The sequence below is a fragment of the Schistocerca nitens genome, chromosome 9 (genome assembly GCF_023898315.1).
Source record: "Schistocerca nitens isolate TAMUIC-IGC-003100 chromosome 9, iqSchNite1.1, whole genome shotgun sequence".
In the NCBI taxonomy this organism is placed as follows: domain Eukaryota; kingdom Metazoa; phylum Arthropoda; class Insecta; order Orthoptera; family Acrididae; genus Schistocerca; species Schistocerca nitens.
Window position 1 is genome coordinate 203,707,107 of NC_064622.1, and position 14,279 is coordinate 203,721,385.

The following is a 14,279-nucleotide window of genomic DNA, read 5'->3' on the forward strand; positions in this document are numbered from 1 at the left end:
GTATTAGAACTTCATGCATAACGCGGTATTTTTTCACGCATCTCAGTGTTTATGGCGTCATATCTCGTGAACTGTGTGTCGTATACTAATATATTTGTGTAGATACATTCTGCGGAATGAGTGGTCACTGTGTGAAATGAATTGCGAGTAGAGTTAGTAACAGAAGACTAACAAATTTAAAAGTCATGCTAAATGCGACGGTTTGCCCTAATTTCATTGTTTATGGCGCCATATCGCCTGAACTATGACCGGTACGTGGTTCCTATCCCCACAGAAATTGTTCCCTCACGGTAAGGGATATTTGTACGAAGTTTGTTTGAAATCGGTCGAATCGTTTAGGAGATGATGTGGAACACACACACATTTTTATAATGTGTCCGAATTACACATTGGATGACCATTAGTTTATGGAATTTTACGTTTTGTTTACCTTTTCTTGTGAAAGAGAATAAGTGCAGCGTTTCTCCCATTTGTCACACATACGTATCTTGACAGCAGTGTTCACTTACTAGTGTTAAGTATCCGTTACTGGATCCATAACACGTGATGTCAGTATTTTCTTCTAGCGGCACGACTGTCACAACTCATAAGCTCCATGGGGCGTCTTTAATCTTCTTATTCAGTCGCTACCGGTCGTTGCCCCTTTATATTGTCCGTGGAGTCTTCTGTGAAGCTCACTGGCGGCAGAAGGCATCAGAATTCCTCGTTTGTATTTGGTTTCTCTACAAAGAAACGATTACGCGAGATTAGTTACCGCTTTTCAGAGGAACTCCATAACGACCTATGAATGCAGAAGGCGCTATAGGCAAACCGGCGGTGTCATCTGTAGAGGCCTCTCAAATAAGGAGTTGTTGCATGATCATTACGTACGAGTCGGCAATACGCTAACATTCTAAAGCTGCTTCATGGGCGCATAGGAAAATGGTACCTCTCTGGGGTACCATTATCAGCCAACGTCGCCTTCGCGTGAAATGAGTCTTACACAGTTAGTGATTATAGGAAAACGTTTTATTCATAATTACCTATTCTAATATTATTGAATATTTTTTCCTAATGCGGGGCCACAGTCATAATATATTTGTTTAAAGTCAGTACCACCATTAGACTGTTGTTTATTTACAGTGTTACATTTACAGTTACACAATTATGATTTCGGCTTCAAAGTGGCATTATCAAGGGTTTTAAGTGTTACATTGCCATCTTAGGCAATGTATAACACTTAAAACCCTTGATAATGGCACTATGAAGCCATCTTAGGCAATGTACAAAACTTAAAACATTTGATAATGGCACTTTGAAGCCGAAATCATGATTGTGTAAGTGTAAATGTAACACTGTAAATAAACGACAGTCTAATGGCGGTACTGACTTTAAAGTAATCTTATTGACATCTTTTGATTATTTGATTACTGAGAGAACCGATCGCAGCTCAGCAATAAATTCAACAGATAAACAATTAAGGTTTCACCTCGAAGAACAAACGCTTAAAAAGGCCTTGGGAGCGCCGTTTGTAACGTATCTGCTCCACACGTCGGCAAATGAAAGGTAATTCTATCACATCTCCTCAGATTTGGCGTTCGTAATACGACTGGTACTGGCCATGTGTGTACTTATTGTTCATGAATTAAATAAAGGTTGCTTAGTGCCTCCACAAAAAAATAAGGATCGAGATATGCTTATCTGAGCGAGAAACCTATTACCACTTTTCGTTATGTGTTTCGGGAATCTAAAGTACGAAGGGTCGTCAGTCCACGAGGACACACCCTGATTTTTATTACTTTTGAAAAAAATTTAACACGCTCCATTACAATGTAATAGTACTTGCTTGAAGGTCAACTCGTGTCTAGACTTCTAGATTAACAAAAATAATACGGTGAAGTGCTCACGGAAGGCTGCCAAACATAGAATTAGAATACATCAATACTTAACAATGTTTTTAAATATCACATTTATATCAACATGTACAGATGTTTCTCTTCAAGATATACTCGTATACGGTTTAAATTAGTATTGAATTCCGTTTGTGAGCACTTTCTGTCAATGTAATAACTGTGCTAATGACAGCATAAGTTTCGATTACGAACTGTGTAGCCTTCAAGCACAAATCTCTGGTTTCCAGGGTATGTATGAAGCTACAGTTAAAACCAATGGATTCCCATACAAATAAGAATCTGGAATTACAAAAGTTGTCAAAATCTGTTTTGTATTGATGAACATGGGTAGACTGCTGTAATATCTCACTTATAAATCACTGATACAATATACACTCCTGGAAATGGAAAAAAGAACACATTGACACCGGTGTGTCAGACCCACCATACTTGCTACGGACACTGCGAGAGGGCTGTACAAGCAATGATCACACGCACGGCACAGCGGACACACCAGGAACCGAGGTGTTGGCCGTCGAATGGCGCTAGCTGCGCAGCATTTGTGCACCGCCGCCGTCAGTGTCAGCCAGTTTGCCGTGGCATACGGAGCTCCATCGCAGTCTTTAACACTGGTAGCATGCCGCGACAGCGTGGACGTGAACCGTATGTGCAGTTGACGGACTTTGAGCGAGGGCGTATAGTGGGCATGCGGGAGGCCGGGTGGACGTACCGCCGAATTGCTCAACACGTGGGGCGTGAGGTCTCCACAGTACATCGATGTTGTCGCCAGTGGTCGGCGGAAGGTGCACGTGCCCGTCGACCTGGGACCGGACCGCAGCGACGCACGGATGCACGCCAAGACCCTAGGATCCTACGCAGTGCCGTAGGGGACCGCACCGCCACTTCCCAGCAAATTAGGGACACTGTTGCTCCTGGGGTATCGGCGAGGACCATTCGCAACCGTCTCCATGAAGCTGGGCTACGGTCCCGCACACCGTTAGGCCGTCTTCTGCTCACGCCCCAACATCGTGCAGCCCGCCTCCAGTGGGGTCGCGACAGGCGTGAATGGAGGGACGAATGGAGACGTGTCGTCTTCAGCGATGAGAGTCGCTTCTGCCTTGGTGCCAATGATGGTCGTATGCGTGTTTGGCGCCGTGCAGGTGAGCGCCACAATCAGGACTGCATACGACCGAGGCACACAGGGCCAACACCCGGCATCATGGTGTGGGGAGCGATCTCCTACACTGGCCGTACACCACTGGTGATCGTCGAGGGGACACTGAATAGTGCACGATACATCCAAACCGTCATCGAACCCATCGTTCTACCATTCCTAGACCGGCAATGGAACTTGCTGTTCCAACAGGACAATGCACGTCCGCATGTATCCCGTGCCACCCAACGTGCTCTAGAAGGTGTAAGTCAACTACCCTGGCCAGCAAGATCTCCGGATCTGTCCCCCATTGAGCATGTTTGGGACTGGATGAAGCGTCGTCTCACGCGGTCTGCACGTCCAGCACGAACGCTGGTCCAACTGAGGCGCCAGGTGGAAATGGCATGGCAAGCCGTTCCACAGGACTACATCCAGCATCTCTACGATCGTCTCCATGGGAGAATAGCAGCCTGCATTGCTGCGAAAGGTGGATATACACTGTACTAGTGTCGACATTGTGCATGCTCTGTTTCCTGTGTCTATGTGCCTGTGGTTCTGTCAGTGTGATCATGTGATGTATCTGACCCCAGGAATGTGTCAATAAAGTTTCCCCTTCCTGGGACAATGAATTCACGGTGTTCTTATTTCAATTTCCGGGAGTGTAGTTCAAAGGATCTGAAAGACTTATTAATTCACAAATTAATGAAATTATTACTCCCATAAAAAGAGAAATCTTTTTTATTATTGTGACTCAGTATATGTTTACTTCAGTAGAAACACCTCCTGCACTAAATGCTTCTATTCTGTTTCATTGTTCCCACCTTGCACCTCGACTCATACAAACATTGCAGGGACAACGCCGTTTCCAATAACTCAGAATAGTGGTAAACAGATTCGACTGACGTAAGCATATGCCTACGGTGAAAGTATTCATTTCTGTCGAAAACAGCAAAGAACTTGGAAGATGTGTCAAACGGAAAGGATAGTGTATTGAAAAATGTTACAAGGTGAACACTAACAAACGTAAAACTAGGGTAATGGAGTGATGCAAACTGCAGTCAGGTGATACTTAGGGAATTACATCAGGAAATGAGACAGTAAATGATTCAATTGGATGTAGTTTGTATTAGCTATGTGTAATCGAACAGGCTTGCGAAGGATACAATAGGGTGGCCAGCCTTCAGGATGAAGACAACATAATGTACAAAACTGCACAAAATAATCAAAGCAAAGAGCTGATTCGAAATAGAATGGCATGTAATTGAGAAACTAGAGTTCAGAAGGTGCTCATCTCAGGCACAGTACTGAAATGAAGTTAAACATCAATCATGGTAAATGTGGAGAACGAACAATTATCCCCGCTTGAAACTGCTGCTATCAGAGAAATTAAACAGACGTACGGAAATAGCAGCCACTATCTTAATAGGTGAGGGCAGGGACGCTAAGCATAATTAATTACATTCAGGAAGGACCAACAGAGGGAAAGTATTGTAGGCACAAAAAAACTAGAACATAGAGAACTGGTTTAAGGAGATATTTATTTACTTGCTTAATCTGGCCAGATTTGGGCCTTCATGCCCTTACATCCTAACAGATATCCTATATCTACCTACTTTCCTCCTGTTGATACAAGTGTTCGCGCACTCTTAATTTTACTTTGATGTAAAGCTGAATTCAGAACACAAACATGTAACATTTTTTCATGATTGTTACCTGTTTCTGCTAGTACTGTCACCGTGATACATGTCGCAAGTGAGGTTCTCGCTGACTACAGTGATTTAATTGATAAGTTATAGCCAGCAACAAGGATACAAACAATTATGTCGATTATGGATTATAAACTTTTGATTACAAGCGCTACTTTCTTTTACTTTCCATTCCATATCGCCGGCCTGAGTGGCCGTGCGGTTCTAGGCACTACAGTCTGGAGCCGAGCGACCGCAACGGTCGCAGGTTCGAATCCTGCCTCGGGCATGGATGTGTGTGATGTCCTTAGGTTAGTTAGGTTTAATTAGTTCTAAGTTCTAGGCGACTGATGACCTCAGAAGTCAAGTCGCATAGTGCTCAGAGCCATTTTGAACCATTCCATACCCCTAAAGACAGAGGGGCTGTTCATGCAACGACCCACTGAAATATCAAAGACATTGCAGCCAAATACCATGAAAGATTTTAATGGGGCAGAGAGAATGACTAATGGAAGCATTTGGGCGAGATTTACTTTTGCGGTACTTGCATCGTAACAAAGAAAGAGATCGAGAAATACGTAATCATAACTGCAGCATAGAATCTGCTTTCAATTGTAGAACGAAATGTTCCAATGAAAAAAAGGAAGTCAATCCAAATAATGATGAATATTGATATCATGACCTATAGGAAGAAGAATTACTTGCTCTCGATTCACGTGGAGGAATAACAAGTACTGAAGTCATTTCGCCTGCGAGAATGCATCTAAAATAATTTAATTAAGTATGAGAGCAAATTCTTTATTCTGTATATTGTTTCCAAATATTAATGCTTGCTGCCCTCTAACTGCACATGTGACTCAGTTTACTTTTGGTTCATTTATGCTGTTTGTTTTTTGTCATAAAAGACGAACGCAAGTATTCAGCGGTTACCAGTTGACGTTTGAATATGGCTAAGCTGTATCCAGTATGTATACTTGTTCCTCTTTCTTCAGTATTGCGTAATTCGTCGTTAAAATAGTTGGCGAATCCCAGTGATCGATAGTTCACTGTTATACAGCGGTTCCTGGATATCAAATATATGTAGAAGAGTTTCTAGTGTGAGCATCTTATTGAATGGACATTAAATATAGATATAGATCGTTTTCGTTCTTATACGATTCCACACTCAATTTACGTTTGAGCCAATGGGCGATCGTTTACTATTAACTTGACTTAATTTGGTATAATATTCCCCCACAAAGTCATTCATAATAATATATTCCTCCTTCTAAATTCCAAACATCTTTCGTTGAATAAGTGTAGCGCACCATATACACTCGGTGAAGTAGTTGCTTTAAAGCATTACCGCACGATCCTCTGTTACTCTTGCTATGCGCTCAATTTACTCCACTTTCCACAACGACTCTTTTTAGTCATCCTCTGTAACTTTTCAGGCCACTCGTGAGTATTGCCATCAGCCAGTCAAACAAACGCTATTACTTCTCCCTCGTGCAATACTTTTCTCCAACTCTCTGCGTTCCCTTCAAACCGTGTTCCACATCGATACTTAATTATTAGTGTCCTTTACTACAACGTTGTGAAGTTATTTCGGTCATCGGACCACTAATCAGTACAGGAAAAGCCACTCCACATCCCTCCACACAACTGCTATACACCAACTGCCTCCCTCTTTTCTTTTCTCTAAATTTTTTTGACATTAACGCCTCCGTCCAATGCACTTGCATTACAAATCAAATGCATGTCAAAATTTACACATATAAGACTGGCATACACTGATCAGCCAGAAAATTATGAGCACCGGCCTACCACATACGAAGTCGTCCAGACGATAGCAGTGACACCTGGTGTGGAATGACTGGTAGTCAGATACACACACAGTGCATCTAATATCAATCAGCGTGCCGCTCGTGTGTAGACTAGGGAAACGCGCAAACTATCAAGAGTCCTACCGCGGGCAGATTGCGACGGTACGTAAGCTCTGCACGAGCATTCCGGGATCTGTACGACTTGTCGGGTGTTCGGGAGGTCGAGGAGTGCTGTGGTGAGCGTCTTCAAGATGTGGTGAACCCCAGGTGAAACTATGTACAGGCGCTGTTTGGTTGTGCGGATACCCATCATTACAGATGCCGGACCTCGTAGACTGGACAGACTGCTGAAACAGGACCGACAGCAAACTGTGGCGGGTAGAGTACAAATGTGTCAATACACAGTACACCAGACACTTCTAATGATGAGCCTCCGAAGACGACAACCTACGCATTTTCCAACGTAAACACCACCCCGGCTGATACCGGCACGTGAGCGACGGCATTGGCCGGTGGCGCAGTGGCAGAGCGTTGCATGGTCTGATGAATCCCGACAACTTCTTCATTATGCCGATGGGAGGGCGCGAATCCGTCGACTTTCAGCCCTTTGACACCTGTACCGCGGCAACGGAGGCAAACCGTGGGCTGACGCTGCGTTATGTTCTGGGGAACATTCACATGGGCATCCATGGCTTAGTGGAGTTCGTGCAAGGCATCATGATCGCCAAGGAGTATCGTACACTGATTGCAGGTCATGTACACCCCTTCATGACGATAATGTTTCCCGATGGCAGTGGCATTTTTCAACAAAATAATGCGCCATGTCACAAGGCCATGACAGTGATGGAGTGGTTCGAGGAACACAGTCACTAGTTTCAATTGATTTCCTAGTCCTTCAACTCGCCAGATATGAAGCCGATCGAAAACATCTAGGATGTGGTCGAACATGCCATCAGAAAGAATGCCCTCTTCCCCAGAATTTACCGCAATTAGGTGACTTGCATGTGCAGATGTGGTGCCGGCTCCCTGCAGCAACCTACCAGGGACTCATTGCTTCCAAGCCACCTAACTTCGCCGCCGTTATCCGTTCCAAAGCGATGCCGGCAGTTAGGAAGATGGTCATTATGTTCTGGCTGATCAATGTACTTCTCGTAACACAAATATGGTCTACGGGTAGAGAACGTACTCGGCCTCGTTTTATAAAACACTCCACCGCTTAAATTTTAAATACAAACCGTCGGCAGTGCGGCTGAAGACCTCCGGCGTATGATGCCACCGTCATTCAGCCAACGGCCTTGTCAAAGAGGTTTGGGGAGCACATGTAGGTTCAGGGCACTCTCTTGTCCTTGAGATGCGAAACTGCCCCTAAAGAAGAAACAATCACCAATTATAAACGGCATGAGCATGCAAAAGGCAATGAAAACCACTGCATTAATTGAAAAATGTGTTATGATGATCTCTCCAGTGGTAAAATGTTCCGGTCCAGTCCCCTATTCGGATCTCCGAGAGGGGTCAGCCAAGGGTGAAGTGACCTTGACAAATATTGCATAATCAAGGGAAGGATAACGTCCTACGAGTCGAGGTGTGGAATGTCTGAACTTTGAATGTGGCAGGGGAGCCAGAAAATCTGAAAACGAAAATGTTTAGACTGAATCTAGATTTAGTGGGGATTAGTAAAGTATGGAGGGAAGTCAAGGATGTATGGTCGGGCCAGTATAGGGTAATATCAACACCTGTAAACAACTGTGTAATGGGACTAGGAGTCTTTATGAATATAAAGGTAGGGCAGAGAGGTGTTACTGTTAACAGTTCAGCAGTAGGATAGTTTTCGTCATACAGGGCAGCAGATCAACTCCAACAACATTAGTTCAGGTATACATGACGACAGCGCAAGCAGAGGATGAAGAGATAGAAAATGTGTGTGAGTATACACTTGGAAACGGCTAAGAGATACGGGGAGGTTTCAGTTAGCTTACTTCATGGTCAGGCAGAGATCCTGAAATAAGACATTGGATGCTAAGGCGTACCCAGGAGCAGGTATAGACTCAGATCACAAATTATCGATGATGAAGAGTAGGCTGACGTTTCAGAGACTAGTCAGGAAGAATCAGTGGGCACAGGAATTGGATACGAAAGTACTGAAGAATGAAGACATAGGCTTGAAGTTCTCTGAGGCTATAGACATCGGGATAATGAATAGCTGACATTACAGTTGAAGAGAAATGGACATCTCTAAAGACGGCAGTCACAGAAGTTGGAACGAAAAATAGTTACAAGGAAGCAAGTGCAGCGAAACCATGTGTAACAGATGAAATACTTCAGATGATCGATAAAAGAAAGCAGTTTAGTATTTTGTCCATCGTCAGCATCTGTTGTTGATATAACGAAATAATAAGCAACCAGTTGCATAAAGGAATTTTTTTTTCGGTTTCCAGCACTCAGTACCCTTCTTCGGAAGGGCATATCTGTCGCATTATTAGCGAATGTCAATAAAAATATGCCGCATTTTGCTGTATCTATCTCATTATTGACACAAATAATGTGATATCTATAATCTTCCGAAAAAGGGCTGTAATGCCCGAAATCGATAAATAAGTTTAATTTCTTTCATGCAACTGCTTGCTTATTACCTCGTTACCAAAACGAAAGTACAAAAATGTTCAGGAAAATTCAGAAATACAGGAATACAAGTCACTTAGGAACGAAATAAATAGGAAGTGCAGGAAAGCTAAGACAAAATGGCAGCATGAAAAATGTAAGAAAATTGAAAGAGAAATGATTTTCAGAAGGACTGATTCAGTGTATAGAAAAGAAATTAAAATCAAGGGCGGTACATTAACAGCCAATGGGAATTATAGTTAAATGCAGAGGAGATGGTTCAAATGGCTCTGAGCACTATGGGACTTAGCATCTGAAATCATCAGTCCCCTAGATCTTAGAACTACTTAAACCTAACTAACCTAAGGACACCACACACATCCATGCCCGAGGCAGGATTCGAACCTGCGACCGTAGCGGTCGCGTAGTTCCAGACTGAAGCGCCTAGAACCGCTCGGCGACAACGGTTGGCTTGCAGAGGAGAGAGTGGATAGGTAGAAAGAGTATATTGAAGGCCTGTATGAGAGAGAAGTTTTGTCTGGTGTTATAGGAGAAGAAACAGGGGTCAACGGAGAAAAGATAAGAGATCCAGTATTAGAAAAATAATTTAAAAGACGTTGCGAAGACTTAAAATCTAATAACACTGACAAGAAGAAGGGACAGGATGATATGACATCGGCATCAGGTGATTATTTCTATGGAAATAGAGGGAACTGTAGCAGGGAAAACCTGCGGAGAAGGACAGATATTGGAATGCATTCAGCAAATAATTGTGTACGTAAGATGCAGTTGCTACTCTGAGATGAGAAGGTTGCCACAGGAGCGGAATTAGTGGCTGGCAGCATCAAACCAGTTAGAAGACCGATGACCCAAAAAACGACAAGATATTAATTAAAAGAAATAGTATAAATAAATAAACACGGAAATAATAATTCGACCTCTTTCCTCAGTGAATTAACTTTACAATATGAATATTACACTTCTTGTACCCAATAGTAACAGATATAGTGATCAACATAAATTTGTGAAATGTCAATCTACTAACATTATCTTGTGTAGTTTACCAATTACGTCCCTGTAAAATATGACTAATATCCAACAAATCTCACCAAAGTGTGAGATGTTTTGACTGGTCAGGGAAGAGCGAAAATAATAGGGAAAGTTAAGCCGATGAAATGTTAAGAAGAAAAGGAAGTTGTTGGGGTAGTACGGTACGGTAGAGATTTAAAGACGAGCACAAGGAAGAGACGAAGGACATCGAATGTGTCGAAAGATCGGGGAAAATTGTTTCAAAAATCACTGTTCATATACTTGCAACAAGACACCTAGATCCAACATTTGCTTAGGAATAAACGTAGATTGAAACCAAAAATTTTGTGTGTTTTATTTTTTTGCCGTGCCCAACAGGTCACAGCAAAAAAGTGTAAGCCATATATTTCTACGATCAAATGTATATGTGTGAACAACAGTGATGTTGGCAAAGTGTCATGTATTGAATTATGTGCTTCATTAGAGTGGTCAGAGCAATAAAATTTCGTAGTAATGCTAGTTGAGCGGATCACAGAGACCACGTTTTACGCAAAAATTGAGATCTGTAGATTCTCATTGCGCTCATTTTGGCAGCTCCATGTCGACTGCGCTCAACTCTATCTCGGCGGTGGTGCTGGAGGACTTCTTCAAGACGTTCTACGGGCAGGACGCGCTCTCCGAGCGCCAGACCGACATCCTGCTCAAGAGCGTCGTGTTGATCTTCGGCATCATCTGCACGTCGCTCGTCTTTGTGGTCGAGAAGCTCGGCACGGTACTGCAGGTGAGTCTATCCCTGTTGACCCAACTGAGGTCCCCTGCTTCAGGAGTCCAGCTGTGAGACGTACTCCGATTTTCAACCGTACAGCTAAAACAAGGACACTGCTCTATAACAGCCGCCATAAGTCCTGTATTACAACTTCAAACCCAGTGTTTGTGGTAATCAACATTTCGTCCACTGTGACGTCGCATAAAGCAATCTGCGTAGAAAGAATTGTTGGAAATACTTTTTCTTGACATCGTTTATAGGAATTCCTTAAGGGCCTTTCTCAGACTGGTAAATAAGCATACTGGTTACTCAGCTCACAGACGACGTCACACTACTAACGTTGTTGAGGAATTGAGGTCAAAGTTTCTTCAGTTGTGTTTCATCCAGCTAAAGTCGCTATTGATGACCCGATCCCGTACTGCTACCAAGTTGCCGGGATATGGATTGCTACGTTTCATCTGCATTTAGAATAAGTCCCAGCAATTTTATAAAGGATTTAGATCGAGAGATTCACCTGGGCAGTCGAGGGGGAATAGGGTACATGAGCGACCGTCATATCAGAAGTGTACTGTATGTGTGCAGTCCTTGCAAAACCGGCTGTTGTCATCTGGAAGACAGGATGATGTTGAAGAAAGAGCAGCACTTGGTGACCAAGAATGCTGAAATAACCATCCTCATTCTTGTTCATGGTCAAAGAACTACCTCCAGCCTGAAATGCACCCTCAACATATCGAAAGTTAAACGCGTCTTTTTGCTGTCGGTGCGCACGACGTCTCGCATAATGTGAAAAGAGGCTAAATCCTGATACTTCAGACCAAACCACAAGTATCTAAATTAGCTGTTGTCCAATTTATATGTCTTTTGGCCTCTTTAAGGTGTGTGGAATGGTTACTACTGTTACATCAATTCTTGTAGAGACGTTGTACATTCCAAGTTGATATCGTAATATCACTCACTTAATAGACAAAGTACTTTAATAAAATACCTTATATCAATACATTCCCTTCCCTTCAGGGCGTTAATTCTATGTAAAATGTAGTCTGTATGGAACTCAATGCTTCGTCAGATCATGTTTGCTGTTTTCATTTTCTTACTTAGGAAATCGTTAGCGTTAGTATTATGTGGGAAAATTCAGGCAAGTATCATTTACCGAACATTTTACAGGATTTACATCTACATCTACATCTACATAAACACTCCGCCAGCCACCAAACGGTGTGTGGAGGAGGGCACAATTCGCGCCAAAGTCATATTTGCCCCCATCTGTTCCACTCGCAGATCGCACGAGGGGAAAACGACTGTCTGAACGCAGCAGTACGAGCTCTAATTACCGTTACCTTTGAATGGTGATCATTGTGCGATTTGAAAGTTGGTGGTGATAATTTACGCTCTACGTCCTCGACGAAGATCGGATTTCGGAATTTAGTGAGCAGCCCCTTCCCTTTAGCGCGTCGTCTATCTGCAAGTGTATCCCACTTGCTAAACTACTTGTTTACGCAGCATTAAACGTTCAAAAATTTAGCTACTTCGTAAAACAGCATATATGTCGAACAGGTCGGCAAATGCAAAGCGGCTTATTCCTGTTCGTCATCAGAAAAGATATTTGTGTGTTTCTGTGATGCACAGTTTAATAATTTTAGTCATGAAACTTGATTGAATAAAACCGTATATAAGAACATTTTATCATACTTTTTTGCCTTGAATGAAAACACCAGCGTTGTGGAGCTAACTTATCATTTAATGAAGTATCTTTGTGAAATTTTCGTGTGTAGTAATTCTGGAGAGTGCGGTCTCACAATTTTCACAGGAAACCTCTCCTTGATTCACAAAGCCTTTCCTGCAACGTCTTCCACGGCCGGTGAGTGAATATGTTCGTAAGGCTCTCGCACATATTGATTGTGCTTACTAGGAAACATGCTTCTCCTCGTTGAATCTTAATGTAACTGGTACAAGCTCAACACTACAGTATATGCTTCTTGACTCGTGTCTGATGTACACGTTATCGAAGTACCGATAAAAGATTTTAACGTTTTGGATATCATCTATGGTTAGAAAGGTATCTTATCTTTTCAAGTTCTGTTCGGATATGTAGGGTTTCATCATTCTGGAGTTCATTTATACCTTGTTATTGAAATAGTCAGCAGTTATCCCTAAGCAGTAATATCCATGGATTTGCCTGCCTTAACAGCTATTTAGACTTTTTATACTTTTGTACTCGTTTGTTCTTGTCCGATGAGTAGGAATTTTGTCGGAAAATTGGGGGAGGGAGTTCGAGGAAAGAACGCAACGTACAATATGATAGAATAATGAACTGTAATTTTTAGAAGTAGGCTGCGTTATGCGTCAGTTATTTTATTTACTACTATCAGATCAAATTAAGAATCAGATGGATCGTAAGTGTCCTGCACATTAAGTTGACAAATGAATCTCAAATTTTATGTGGGAACTATTCCTTGTTATAAAGAATTTTATTTGTCCTTATGGCACATTTACGAGTAATTTGAAATGAGCGACATTCTGCCTGCTGTTTCAGTTGTCTATGTCGCTGTCTTCGATGACCAACGGTCCAGTGCTGGGTGTCTTCTCCGCCGGCATGTTTTTGCCCTGGGTCAACACTTGGGTGAGTACCTCCTTCGGGATTAGTGACAGACATACAACTGCAGTGATTCGGGAAGACAATGCGTTCTTCACTTTCCTTTGAATGTAGTGTCAAGTTGTATATTTATTAGAACTTGTCTTTGATTAAATGCATTTTGTATTACCAATACTATCGTGCACTTAATATTGGTCTTAAAAAACTAAGTGCGTTATCGGATGCAAGAGTCTTTTATCAGAAGTGTAATCAGTATATGTTATACTAGCTTATCGCCTGCTACGTTACTTTCATAAACTGTATGGTCCGTAGAGAGTTTCTTGTTCTCCGTAAACCGAATTTTTATATTGTTCACAAATTTCAACGACCTCTAAGCTTTTCATGCCGTGGAAGCATGGTATTTTCCGAATGTAGTTCTGGACGAAAACTGATTCTGGTTGATAGATTCCATGTTTTTTGTTAATGTTGCCTTTTGTGTTCTTGTGGTGACATTTCCGTAGAAACTTTTATCCACTAACGCATATTTTTTTTTATCTAACCGAGGAGTGAAGTACCAGTTTTCATAGATTTAGCATCAAAAAGATTTTAAAGGAACGAAATATTTTCTTAAGAATTTTCACCCCATATTCCACACTCTTAGGGGTTTCCAAATGGTTCAAATGGCTCTGAGCACTATGGGACTTAACTTGTGAGGTCATCAGTCCCCTAGAACTTAGAACTACTTAAACCTAACTAACTTAAGGACGTCACACACATCCATGCCCGAGGCATGATTGGAA

General features: G+C 42.3%; 1 protein-coding gene across 2 annotated transcripts in view; it reads left to right on the plus strand.

Moving 5' to 3' along the window:
* LOC126203819 (sodium-coupled monocarboxylate transporter 1-like) overlaps positions 1 to 14,279 on the plus strand; it is a 472,971-nt gene that overhangs the window by 127,256 nt on the left and 331,436 nt on the right. For both annotated transcript variants that reach the window (XM_049938186.1, XM_049938187.1), the window contains exons 11-12: positions 10,736 to 10,922; positions 13,441 to 13,527. In XM_049938186.1, coding sequence (XP_049794143.1) covers positions 10,736 to 10,922; positions 13,441 to 13,527 — 274 coding nt within the window. The remainder of the gene's footprint in view (positions 1 to 10,735; positions 10,923 to 13,440; positions 13,528 to 14,279) is intronic.